Source organism: Podarcis bocagei, assembly GCF_964188305.1.
Source record: "Podarcis bocagei genome assembly, chromosome: 9".
Lineage (NCBI taxonomy): Eukaryota > Metazoa > Chordata > Lepidosauria > Squamata > Lacertidae > Podarcis > Podarcis bocagei.
Genome location: NC_138134.1, coordinates 4,545,761 through 4,559,787, shown reverse-complemented (window position 1 = coordinate 4,559,787; position 14,027 = coordinate 4,545,761). Strand labels below are relative to the sequence as shown.

Sequence of the window (14,027 nt, the reverse complement as noted above, 5' to 3'; positions counted from 1 at the left end):
TATCAGCAGTTCCACATTAAAATCATTCCTACTCCACAATAGGAATGGACCATGTTGTATAATAGGAAATGTATATAACAGAACTCTGATGGCAGTTCTGTTAGGTCAAAAGAAAAGGCCTGGAGATCACATCCTTTGCACCTGAAGGTCTCAGGCTCAGTCCCCAGCAGCTTCAATTAAAAGGATCTCTAGCAACAACGCTTACAAAGTCACGATCATCATTTTATTTGTATGCCATATTTCCATAGTTAAAACCATGCTCAAGGCAGCTTAAAACAGGAAAATATTTACAGTTACAAAAGGAGTCATAAACAATAAACAAAAAACATCAAAAAGTACACAATAAAACCGAGCCATTTCCACATAAATCATCAGGTCTAAAAATAAAGATACTAAAAATAATATCAATGACAGCAACAGAAGCCCCCTAAACAATACCCCAGCCCAACAGTCTGTTCAGCAGACTCAGCTTTTGCAGCTGGAGTCAGTCCGGGCCCTGCCTTCCCAGGCCAGGTGGGAAAAGGGCCAGCAAGGCAGGAATCCAGTCTTCCAGGACTTATAGCCAAGATGGTCAGCTCAGCTCAGACCTGAGAGAGTCAGTGCCTGTACTGAGTTAAATGAACTAGTGGACGGAATCTGTTTAAGGCAGCTTCCTATGTTAGCATAAGGGACCAATTTAGAAGCAGTGGGCTGTGCAAGCTCAACTCTGCCTGCCTGCCACTTCCCCACTCCAAACCACCACCACCACCCCTGCTGTTTCTCCCTCTGCTAGGATTCAGGTCCTTGCTTGTGATCGAAACAGAGACTTAGCAGTGCGACTGGCACATTTAACTTCAGAAAGCAGAATACCTCAATTCCAACATGAGACTGCCGAGTATTGCTACTTGCTTTTGAATGGCCAGTGTAAGAGTGTCTCTGAAAGCACAGATTCATTTTTAATTTTTGTGCTACTTTATTATATTTGCTAGGTAACCCATCCTGTTTACATACGCTTATCTGCTCATTTTTTCAGAAAGCAGCCCAGCAAGCCCACAACACGAGCCACATCTAAAAATCAAAGCCCTGGTGCAGTTCCTCCTCCAAACCATCGAAAGTTAGCAGGGAGAAAGCAGTCACCTGCCGTTGCAAAATCCAATAAATCTCCTGGGTCACAGTAAGTATGGAAATGAAAGCCACTTCTAGTTTGTGAATATCTCTACGCCGTCTTCTCCAGAGTAATTTCACCGTGCTTTTTGGTTTGTTTTTCAGTTCAAGGTTACAGCCCACCAAGCGCAAAAGAGAAGCCAGTCCCATGGTGTCGCCTAAGAAAAGTCACCAGAGGGGCGATGAACCTGAGGCGAAGAAGTCCAAGCGATAGTTTTGCCCCACGCCAGACAAATGGGGAAGGGAAAACAAACAAACTCTCCTCTGCTTCTTTGTAAAACAAAGAGGCTTTGCATGCGCTTGTTTCCAAGGTATAACATGTTACCTATGTAACATATTTAAACAGCTTTATACACTATTTGTTTATGCAGAAGTCTATAAGCATTGCAAAAGTTTACTTTGAACCTCAAGTAGAGATGGTCGAGAGTGACTCGCTGATGCTTCCAATCTGCTCATCACCAGTGGCCTCTTAATGACACCCTTTGTACATAAGCCACATCTTTTAAAGAAGAATGTATTTTACTGCGTATGAACTTAATCAAACAGCAAGGACTGTTCTGCGGGCTGTTCTGATGTTATCTTACGTTGGTCATTTTAACTGGATTCTTAAATGTTGTGCAGCCATCATTAGCATTGTCTAGGGCGCGGGAAGGGACTCCTTTTCAGTGAACTCAACAAATCTCTGATTAACTGGCAAAGTACTTTCCTGCATGTATTCAAGTCAAGTAGAATTAGTATAAGGAGGAGACTTTACTTTCTTTCCTCACACTCGTGGCTTTCTGTATGGTAAAAGTTTAAAAACTGCATTTACAGTGCTTAGTAAATGCACCCTATTCACTTGGAAATATATTATCATCTGTAAATTTTATCCCAGCGTCAAAGTAGTTAGAGTTCATTCAGATAGAACTAGACCCCTTCAGCTGAAACAGTGGAAACTGTCTCATTTTGAAGCTTCTAAATGTTTTTCTCTCAGTATTTCTCTTTTTCAATTGAAACACTGAAATTAAAGTATCACCTTCAGGATTTAAAGATCTTCACCATTTATCTCACACTTTATATACTAGTATTAAAAGAGAATGTAGCGCCTGGCCCTGCTGCCAGAATCATTAGTATACTTACATTTTACTCTCACAAGAACAAATCTTCAAGTTCGGTTTCATGTAAAGTTTTGGGGTTTTTTTTAATTATCAGAATTTGTCTCTTGCAAGGATGTGGTAAGTTGCCAAATAACCTGAGATTATTTTAAAATGTTCATATTCATGTTTTATAACCAAATTCAGCATTCTATGTTTTTTAATTTGTTTTCTTTTTGTTTTGGGGACTTTTATTGTTGTAATGTGATTTTTTCTGTCAAATATTCTACTTTGTTTCTTACTGAATTTTTATATATAAATTATAAAACATTTCCCAAAACTAGAGTCCTGTATTTTTTTTAAGTCGCTAGATTAACTTTTTCAATGGGTAAGAAAATTTTGTTACCAGTATTTTTCACTCTATAACACGCACCTGACCATAACACGCACATCGTTTTTAGAGGAGGAAAACGGGGGGGGGGATTCTGAATGAAACAGTGGATGTATCATTTTTGTGCCTCGTGCTGTGGCCACAGACATGTGATCTGATGGTGAATTTGGGGTGACCCAATGCAACGAGCCTGAGGATCCATGTGGATCCATGCTTTGTAACCACGTTTTAAGTGGGGAGGGAAGGAAAAACACAGAAGGGACAAGGAGCACGAGAGGGGTGTGCAGAGAAGCAGCTGGCTAAGAATGCAGGAGAGGGGTTTAACGGGAGGGAGAAAAGGAAGGCAAAAGTTTCCCCCCACTCACCCAAGCCAGTCCTCTCTCTCTCCCACCTGCATGTTTTCCGGCTGCCTGCGAGTCCCTAAAATGCTTCCCTGGACGCAGCAGCACCGGAGCACGGAGTGGAATTAGAAGGAAGGACGCGATCCTTTCCTTTCCCCTCTGCTTGCCTGGAGGAGAGGGGATTTCCCTGCTCTTTGTTCTGTTTGAGCAAACAGCAACCGAAACAGAAGTGGGTGGGCAGTAAGACCCTGAGGCAGAATGCAGGAAAGCAACAGCTTCCTCTCTTCAGGCGTTCCTCCTCCCTGACGTGTGATTGGATTTTTGCCCCTGCACTCTGGCCAGTCGGCTCCAGGGACCACACATTCACTCAATAACACGCACAGACATTTCCCCTTACTTTTTAGGAGAAAAAATCTGTGTGTTATAGAGAGAAAAGTATGGTATGTTCAAAGGACACTATCCAAATGACATTTAACTCTCTTTAAAATTGGGAAATTGAGAAGCACAAGGTGTTCCCTCCTCAGTTGAAATCACAGGGACTCAGTGGCACTTAGTGTTGGATGGATTGTGCCCTTAATGTGTAGATTAATGTAAAAATGCACAAACAGACGAGAACAGGGAGCATCATGGTCATAGATTCTTCGGCACTGTTAATAAAAAAAATGGCAGATAAAGATGATTAGTGACATTATGGGGAGCAGCCACAAGTTTCATCCTCCGTCTCAGACTAAGACAGTCCTGCAATTTTCAGCTTGGCCTTATCTATCACTCCCCCTGCTAATCCTTTGATTGGTTCAGATGCTAGGAGATCCTCCACACACCAGTTTGGGGGAAGTAACATCTGACCCAGCATATTTCTGAGCACTGTTTCCTGGTGCTGACATATACATGCACATGCAAAGCAAGTACAAAGCCACAAAGTAACCCTGCCCCCAGTAAGACGGGGAAATGAGCACACCAGCTACCCAGGTGAGCTTCACAAAGTGAGCTTTACCATCTCTTGCCTACTGGCCTGCTGTTTCTTGTTCTTCTGCTGAAACTCCAGGTGCCTAAGTTGTTTGGCCTCTTAGAGATGACCTAGAGCTGCTGCATGCTCCTGTCTCTTGGGACAGGGCACTCAAATGCTGCTTTGTATGGCAGCATTTGGGCTGGTTCTGATGCAAGTCAGCACTGAGACTCGAGCAGTAAAGTTGATTCTTTATTCAAGGAAATACAAACAGAGAAACCTACGGGCAAGACTGAGCCCAGTAAAGCAGTTGCCAGAACTGACGACCTGTGCCTCTCACTTCCCCCTAAGTCTCCTCCCCGGCCGGCTGTTTCCCCAGCAGTCTTGAGCTCCATTGGGAAGGAAGGCCCTGTGGTCTTTGCTCTGCTACATGCACTGACCTGTGTTTTCTTGGAGACAAGGGAGGAGGGAATCTGAATACAGTATGACCCGCAGGCTCCTGTGAATCTGTTGCAGCCTCAGCCTCCACCTTCTCAGCTGCCTATCCTACATCTGCAGTGCTTTCTGCCTCTGGGATGGGATTAGCCAGAGAAAGCGGGGGCTGGGGGTGGGCAAATGCAGTGGTCCTGGGTAAAAGGCTGTATGGTATGAGAGGGGCAAACCGGACAAGGAGCACACTGCACAGTTGGGGGTTGTGCCATATGTGGCCGCTAGCCAGAGGAGTTGTGATTGATGTATTAGCCAGCCCTCAGGCCTGACGATACTTCTTTTGAATGCCAGGTTGGTTTTAAATAAGAGCTCTGACATTCATGATTTGATTGCGGTTAAGGAGACTGACCTGGTATGTGTTACTGAGACCTGGGTGGGTAAGCAGGGTGGGGTTTGTGGGGAATTAAATACACGAATCCCTGTGGACCCACATGTGTGGGAGAACAAAAAAATGTCTGGGTCCCTGCACACAGGGAGCCCCAGTAGCAGAGTATTAAACACACAAAAATAAGCAGTACAGTGAAGTGTTAAGAATGCAGGTTGTTAAACCTTTCTATCCCATTCAGCTGCACACAGCAGCCAACCTCTTTCCACCCTTCTTGCAATGAGCAGCCCACACACTGTTAAGTAAATTTAAAATGCTTTACTTACAGATTCAAAGTCTCAGTCATGCAGTAGCAAGGAGAAACACAGGCAAAGTTCTATTGGGTAGAAAAATACAGTATATACCGTATTTTTCGCTCTATAACACACAGTTTTTTCCTCCTGGAAAGTAAGGGGAAATGTCTGTGCGTGTTATGGAGCGAATGCCTGCAGATGGCAGGGGAATCCGCTGCAGTTGTGAGCAGTCCGTGGCTCTCTTTGAAACTGCAAAGCGGGTGTAAGCGGCTCCTGTCAGCGAGCCGAGCCGGGGAGGAGGGAGAGAAGCAGATCGGGGTTGGTTGCTTTAAAACAACCCCGTGCTCTATGTCCCTTTCTCTTCTCCAGTGAGCTGCTAAGTAGCAGCAAAGCTTTTCAGCCAGCCTAGCCGGGAGGAGGGAGAGAAGCAGATCGGGGTTGGTTGCTTTAAAACAACCCCGTGCTCTATGTCCCTGCCTGCAGTTTTTTGCTGTCCGATTTTGGATCAGCCACTGTAGGGGCTGTGTGTGTGTGTGTGCTTGAGCTATCGTTCTCCTTTTCCTCCTTCCTGTTCACTCTCCCAGTGCCCCTGCGCTCTCCTGCAACTTTAGGATTGATACTGTGTGTGAGAGAGAGGGGGGGGGATCGTTCTCCTTCTCTTGCTTCCCACTCCCAGTGCCCCTGCCTCTCCTGCGACTTTAGGATTGATACTCTGTGTGTCTGTGTGAGAGGGATTGTTCTCCTCCTCCTGCTTCCTGTTCACTCCCCCAGCGCCCCTGCGACTTTAGGGCGACTTTAGCATGGATCCACATGGATCCTCAGGATTTTTGCATTGGGCTACGCCAAACTCACCGTCAGATCACATGTCTGTGGCCACAGCATGAACCACAAAAATCATACATCCACTGTTTTGTTTAGAATATTTTTTTTTCCTCCCCTAAAAACTACGTGCGTGTTATGGTCTGGTGCGTGTTATAGAGCGAAAAATACGGTAGCTCCAGACACATGCTCTAAGCTTGGATTACATGATGCAGAAAGTGAGAGAGGAATGAGAAAGGCTTCACTTCCTCCCTCTCTGGAGGAGAGGGAACATGACTTAGTTGAGTCTTTCTAGCAATAAACTCTGTGGTCCTTAACCCCTTCATGCACTAATTAGCAGTCCTGCATAGTTATGTTTGACTGCAATCTCCCACAAGGTTGGCCTTGCTCAGCTGTGCCTCCTCAGGTTACTCAGTCCTTCATCAGAGCAGCCTTGAGGGTTGGAGGGGTTGGGAGTTGCTGTAGTCTGTAGGAAATTCATCTCTCTCCGGGCTTTCTGTCCACTTGAGTGGGCATCTAGCGTGTCTGTAACTGGTGCTGGGGAATATGAACTGATTAGGGATTATGCTGGTTTACCTGTGACTTAAAGGCACACAGACCTTTGTGGCTCTGGTGTGTTACAGTGAAGGAGAATGAAAAATAAAGCATTAACAATACCCAACTCCCCCCCCCCAACAATGAGGGGGTAGTTTTCTGCTGTTATTGTGTTGCTTACTTATCTCAAAAAGGCACTTGAGTTGAATTTTTGGTAACATGTAAACAGGCAAAGTTCATTTTGGGGAATCCACCGCTGACAAATAATTGGGAGAAGAGGTAGGAGGGCCTTCCTGGCAGGAGCCATGGATAGCAGGAGTGGAGCCAGGTGAAACTCAGCACTCAGGGAAGTAACTGACTCCCAGGTCAGCCGCAACTGAGCAGGCCTTCAGACAGTTACTGACAGGGATGAGCTTCCGCCTCCAGTTTTGAACATTCCACAGAAGCAGCAACCAAGGCCTACTAGGAAATCACTTTAATGGCCCACCATTTTGCATGAAGTCCAATTAATTAGCTAATCAGTTAAAAGGTGGATCAACTTAAAAAGAGATCACCAGACTTACTTTGAAGTATCTTGACTTGGGTCCTCTATACCCCATGCACCTATCCTGGAGAGGAAGCAGTTTAGCCAGAACCTGCCTTTCAACACCGTTGAGAAAATTAGTTGACAGGACTGGTTATCCAAGCTCAGACATATGTATCGCATCACTTAAACAGTGCAGGCAATCTACATTTCCTTCTTTCTTTTTTTCAGTCCCAGGTGCCAGGAAGCAATTGAACACTACAGGGGAATGCCAGATCAATTAGGTTTTGAGTTTTATTGTGACTTGTCACACATGTGATGCAGTAATTTCTCTCTAAATGTCAAAGCTCGTTAATGTGAGTGAGGAAGAAGAAATACAGGAAAGGGGTAATGGTTAACAATCACATGCGTAATAGTCTGTCACCATTTTCAAGTCTAAAAAAAATAATTCTGGCTCAATGCCCCAAGAAAGCAGAAAGCTGGAAGATTTTCTTTTGAGACAATGATGTCTTTAAATATAAACACAAGTGCAGAATGCTTGAGTGACAGAATCCTTATTTAATTCAGTTCTCCCAGTAATGAGACTAAATTGGTTATCTGAATCTTTAAAAAAAGAAAAAGGGAAAGGCTTGTTTGCTGGTGACAAAAATTATTCTGAGACATGAGCCCCACACACTCACCCATGGGTGATATAATATGAGTCTAGGCAAGGAAAGTAGGTTTTCCTGCTTTTATCACCCTGCCGGGGTGTGGAAACTGAGTGGAGTATGTTTTACGAAGAAACCCTACAGACCGAGTTTGGGCTGCTTTTCTGAAATCAGAATGTGATGCCTCTCCTCTGCAGCGTGTCGCTTTTCTCTCTGACCAGTCTCTCTCCCCCTCCTCCTCCTCCCTGCCCCCCTTTCCCCTTCTTGGACTCTTCCCTCCGTCTGTCATTTCCCTCTGGAAAGCTCCCTTCTGCTGAGTCCCATATTTCATTCCCTGGCAGCCTCCACTGCCCGGCTACAACCTCTCTTAGCTTGCTGCTAAGTTCTCCTCCCCATTCCTTACCTGCTCGCTCTCTCCTCCCTCCTCACCTAGGCCTTTCTGCATTCCCTGCCCTGGCAGCATGGCCAATGGCTACTGCCAACTAGAAGAGACAAAACTGTATGGACTTGTCTGACACAAAGCATAGTAGCTTCATATGAAACATAGAAAACACACTCAGAATATGAAGGTGTTGAAAACCACCACGATGCTGATGATTCACCTCTGGGCAGTGGCGTAGCGTGGGTTGTCAGCACCCGGGGCAAGGCAAGTAATTTGCACCCCCTAACCCGTGGATTTGCGCCCCCTAACCCGTGGATTTGCGCCCCCTAACCCTAACCCCCAGATGTTGTGCCCGGTGCGGCCGGCCCCCCCTGCACCCCCCACGCTACGCCACTGCCTCTGGGAAATGCATCTTTCTGACAATGCTGATGTGTGCTCCACTCTCCTGGTATGCCCCACGGAGGAACCTACTCTCCACTCTCCACTCTCCTGGTATGCCCCACGGAGGAACCTACTCTCCACTCTCCACTCTCCTGGTATGCCCCACGGAGGAACCTACTCTCCACTCTCCACTCTCCTGGTATGCCCCACGGAGGAACCTACTCTCCACTCTCCAGGTATGCCCCACGGAGGAACCTATGGTCTGCAAATAAAAACATCCTGAAGGTCCCAGGCCACAGAGAGGTTAGGCTGGCCTCAACTAGAGCCAGGACTTTCTCGGCTGCAGCTCCAATCTGGTGGAACGCTCTGTCACAAGAGACTAGGGCCCTGCGGGATCTGACATCTTTCCGCAGGGCCTGCAAGACAGAGTTGTTCCGCCAGGCCTTTGGTCAGGGCGCAGCCTGACTCCCTCCTCTGGCAACCTGCACAGAATTTTGCTTAACGGTTGCCATTAATTTGATTTTAATTAATGTTTATAATGAAATGTCTTTAGAATGTTGGATTATTTGATTGTTTGATTATTTGATTGTTGTTAGCCGCCCTGAGCCCGGCTTCGGCTGGGGAGGGCGAGATATAAATAAATATTATTATTATTATTATTATTATTATTATTATTATTATTATTATCCAAATGGCCATCTATAGGCAACTTCCTTTAATCAGATTTCAGTAGGAACGGTTGAAGAGAATGGAAGGGGAGAGGGAGCAGAAAAAGAAGAGTGTTAAAGCGGAATTACAGGGCTGGCTGGCTGGCTGGGATATATTTCAGTATCCTAAGTGCCAGAACCCAATCTTTAGCTCCAGATATGAGGTTACAAAAATGTCTTTTATTTTGCTTCCCAGCAGCTGTGGCTTTAAGCTTTTAAAGATGACAAAACAGTTTTATCCAGCACCGTCAGCAAAATTCAGACATTTATTTCCCTGAGGTTGTAAACCTCTATAAAGAATGTTTGTATTTGAGTCCCCAGCTCTTAAATGAACATGGATCTTTTCCCTAAAAAAATAAGGAAAATAAGAAGAGAAAGATTGAAATCCTGATATTCTAACCATTCAAAGACAGGGAACAATCCAGTACTTTCAAGTGTCATTGGTGTCAGTGGGAGAAAATGAAGGATTCTCTCTACGGCTTCTGCACGGTAAGAGCTCTGACTCTGGACAGCTGAGATCCATGGCTGATTCAGTCATCTCTGTCTTTCTTAAAATAAGGGATTTATGGGTGGTCAGTATTTAGATCAGTTGAGCCACAGTGGAACCACCCTCGTCCTGTTTTACGCAGATATTCCATCAGTTCTTCTTTGGACTGTCATATTACACACCAGCAGTCATTCTACTCTAGTAGGCTGGCTACCCACCCACCCTTTATTGAATATTTCAGTCCCTTCCATCTGGACTGTTATAAGAAATGTAGCTGTAACTATGAAATGGGTGCTTTTTCTCTCCCTCCATCTCTTCTGCCTTTTGTCTTGCATATTTCAGACTGTAAACCTGAAAGTAGAGACTTTTTAAATTGAGCCACTCTGCTTGCTTTTTCACCTGTAGAGTAGGGTAAAAATCATTTAAATTACAGCTTTCTGGGAGATGGTGTTCCTAGAAATTAATTTAACAACAAAACAAGCATTGATACGGTTCCCTTCACTAGCGTTACTGGGGATATTAGATGGGCCAAATGGAAGCAGATTGGATAGAGAATTGATTCTATCTCTGTTGTTAGCTGCCAGGATGGTTCTATTAAGAAAAATGAAATATTTAGAGGAGTTAAATAAGGATTTATGGTGCAGTCAAATCGGATCCATAGTGATTGCTGAAAAATTAAGGTATAGTAGAAGATGAACAAACAAATATTTATTGAATTGTGGTATAAAAATGTTTGTTTGGTACATAGCAATTGCCAACAAAATAACTCACAACCTCTGAGTCATAAAGGAAAAGAACCTGTGGAACATTTTTATGCAATCTTTCGGGACTTTTATGTTTCACGTCCCTTACCCACACCAGCAAAGGACATTTAGACGTCCTGAGCTACAAGCCATCTCAACTATCTGAATATGAATGAACAATATGGATTCCTCAAAATTGACTTTCCATCTTTGAATGTCAGGTTTTTTTCCTTTTGTAATTTATTATTGTTACTTGTAAAATATAGGTGATGGTATTCATTTTGGGGAGAAACAATGATAATGAATAAATATTCATTTTCATATATGTACCAATGATGTGTTCTTTATATAAATGAGGACAACAATGTTCAAATGCCTCCATTGAAATATGCCACTACTTGGAAACATTAGTTACCCTTCAGCTTCCATATTGTAAGGCCCAGAGGTCAACATCCTGATACTTAAAAATAAAACAAATCTTTATGGAGGACCAAACAGTACCTCCATCTTCCACTGGAGCCAGTTTAAATTTGTTGGTCCCTGTCCATCCAGTTAATGACTCCAGGTACCTGCTCAGAACGCAGCCTTGATGGATTTATAAAGCATTTCAATGGCAAGGGGGCTGCCGTGCAGGGGGCATTACCAGCCCTGTGCTCAGCATTTTAGGAAGCAAGAAGTGCCACACAATTTTGTGCACCACACAAATTTGAACCTCACATCAGCTGATGGGCAGGTGAACATGGTTTGAACTGGGATGAAATTGGACCCATTGATGAGCCTGCAGAGCAAAGGTTCCTGACCTCTGACACAGATGTTAAAAAGCATGAAGGATAATGGATACAACTGAAGCTTGCAGAACATCATAGCACAGTGTTGAAAATCTCCAGCACCATGGAAGCAATCTGCCAGTTTAGAGTGGAACCGCTGAGCTATACAGCATCTCCCATTCCCTTCAGGCAACCCACAAGGATTGCTACTATTTAACCTAGAGTCCAGGTCAGAGCAGATGTGATTTCTAGAAAAATGCTCAGCAAACAAGTCACAGCAGGCTCCCAAGGGTTCTAGACTACACTCCAGGAAAGCTCCACTTGGCAGCACAGAGCAGACACAGGAGTGGCGGTAATGTACTTCTTTTTGGCTAACAGTTCCCAGAGCAGTAGCTGCGTTAGTCTGTTGCAGCAAAAACAACAAAAGATGTCATGGCGCTTCAAATACCAATTTCATTATTTGCATCTTATAAAGTATATGCTTGTCCACATAAACTGCCATAACAAAATGTGTTATTTTAAAAAAATAAATAAATCTGGCAGTCTTTGAGGTACCATAAGCCTTTACTGGCATTCTTTTTTGCCATCGTCGTCATCATGGCCAGATTGGCCTTGCCTTCAAGGGGCTTTTGCCCACGTTCAGCCAGACTTGTATTGAGGTCTTCCCCACAACCAACCACAATCTACACTAAGCTGGATATTCAATTGTCCCCACAACTTCTTCATTGCTGCCAGCTCCCTGGAATACCAAAGAACTGAGCTTACTCTGGTCAGCAATAGAGAATGTGTAAGAAGGTTGTGTTGACGAATATGCAGCTGTATTTAAATCTAATTGATAAATTAACCTGTTTCGGGGCAGATGATTAAGCAACTGACATTGTCCAATCAGTCCAATAAGTTATTTAAAAATCCAACTAATAAGCGCACAATCCAGCTAAATTTAAGAACTTCTAAATCACATTTATTTCCTCAGGAGACTGAAGTTGTGACTCTTAATTGAGAGTAAGCATCACTGGGACAGACACTGATAGGATTCTGCTACTAAGCAGCCAGTTGAACGAAAAAGAACATTTAAGTTTCCCAGTCCTTTATTTAATAGCTAAAACTCTGTTGAAATATAAATTATCAGCTGCAAGGTAATATCCCATCTTAGTGGTGCAGCAATAGAACTGCTAGCATGTTTTGTAAAAGCTAAGTAGGGTCAAATTGCGTGTGGGGGGGCGTGTGTTGAGATTTCCGCATTGCAGAAGGTTGGACTAGATGACCCTTGGGGTCCTTTCAAACTCTACAGTTCTCTGATTCTATTATCCTTCGCCCCACTCCGCTTCAGAAGGCAGTGATAGCCATATGCCTCTAGGTGGCGCACAATATCTATTTGTGTCTATGTATTGGAGTCGGGCTGTTTTCCCCCAAATACAAACTCATTGGGTACTGAGTGTTTTGGCTGTCTGCTCGGATTAAAAAGGTTGATCTTCCGAAACAAGTTGAGTTATATGCGCGGTTGATATTCCCCCGTGAGGCCGAGAAATACAGACCCTGCAAGTGTCCCTATTTTCCAGGGGCGTCCCTGATTTCCCGGTTTCTGATCTGGTTCTGGAATGTCCCGCTTTTCCTTAGGACATCCCTATTTTCATTTGAGAAATGTTGGAGGGTATGGAGTTATCCGACCCTGGAGCCGTCTGAAGGCAATCCTGTAAAGCGAAGTTTTTAAAAAAATGTGTAATGTTTTGTTGTGTTTTCATATGTTGGAAGCTGCCCAGAGTGGCTGGTGCAACCTAGTAAGATGCATAGGGTATAAATACTAAAATTATCATTCTGGAATGGGACGTCCCTATTTTCATCGGGGAAACGTTGGAGGGTATGGAAATATATGAGGACGGACATAGATCAAGTGCTTCCTTACTTGCGTGGGAAGCAATTCATGCGCTTCACATCCCACCTCAGCATGAGCATAGCCAGCATTTTTGTTGGGGGTGGGCAGAACTTCAGTTAGCTATGTGTTTTTTATTGACTGGGGGGGGGGGTTGCAGCTTCCCCTCCCTGTCTCCCCTTAGCTTAAGCGCGCTTCCGCCAGCCAGCCCTGCAGTTAGCGACCAGTGACCGGGAGGTGGGGAGACAGAGCTACCTTTTCACTCTACCTGCCGACTCAGATAGCAAGGACTATTTAACCCACGGTCTCATCCCTTTCAGCCCGGCCCTCATCCATGCCGGCACCGTACCTAAACCACCAGGTCACTGTGCCAGATGAAGCCTCCCGCTTTAGATCTTCACAAAAAAGGAGAGGGGGGAATCTGATGGGAGATTTCCCCTCTCCCTTCAAGTCTACCCTGTGCAGCTGGATCCTTCCTATGCACCTTTACGCAGGAGTAAATCTCTCTGATGTCAATGGGAGTCTCCAATGAAAAAAGCGCGCCTACGAGTGCAGCCTTAGATGCTCACGGCCACAGTCTCTCCTTCTCCCTTGCCAGGTGAGCATCCCTGGCTCAAAGAAAGAGAGGGGGCGGGTTGGAGGCGGACACGCAGGTCGCCTCTAGCTTCCTCTTCCGTCCTCTAGCTATGGATTAGCATCCTGATAATAGCCCAATCCGAAGTCATGCTGGAGCAGCCAAATCCACAGGGTCAAAAACGGATACACCTCTGTGCGTCTCAAGGGAAGTCAGACCACTGGTCCATGTATTGTCTACACGCACCAGATGTGGGGAACCTTTTGGGCCGCCCGACGTTGCTGGACTACAACTCCTATCATCTGTGACCATTGGCCATGCTTGCTGAGGCTGATGGGAGTTGGAGTCCGGCAACAGATAACCGGCCAAAGGTTCCCCGCACAAGTCTACACGAACTAGCAGCGGCTCCAGAGGAGTCTTCCCCAACCCTGAAGGTGCTGGAGGTTGGATTTGGTAGGACCTGCTCTATCGCTGAGCTGTGGCAGAAAGGCATCGCTGGAACCGCCTGCTCGTGTTCCCGGGAAGTGATTTCTCCTTGCATTTAGCGAGTGTGATTTTGACATCAAAATTTTTGACACGCCCAAACTAAAGC

The 14,027-nt window shown here is 45.0% G+C and overlaps 1 protein-coding gene across 1 annotated transcript in view; it reads left to right on the top strand.

The window, feature by feature from the left end:
- BOD1L1 (biorientation of chromosomes in cell division 1 like 1) overlaps positions 1-2,556 on the top strand; it is a 39,805-nt gene extending 37,249 nt beyond the window's left edge. The window contains exons 24-25 of the mRNA XM_081207545.1: positions 1,013-1,153; positions 1,249-2,556. Of these exons, the coding sequence (XP_081063671.1) occupies positions 1,013-1,153; positions 1,249-1,357 (250 nt within the window). The 3' untranslated portion in view covers positions 1,358-2,556. The remainder of the gene's footprint in view (positions 1-1,012; positions 1,154-1,248) is intronic.
- Positions 2,557-14,027: the final 11,471 nt, after the last annotated feature.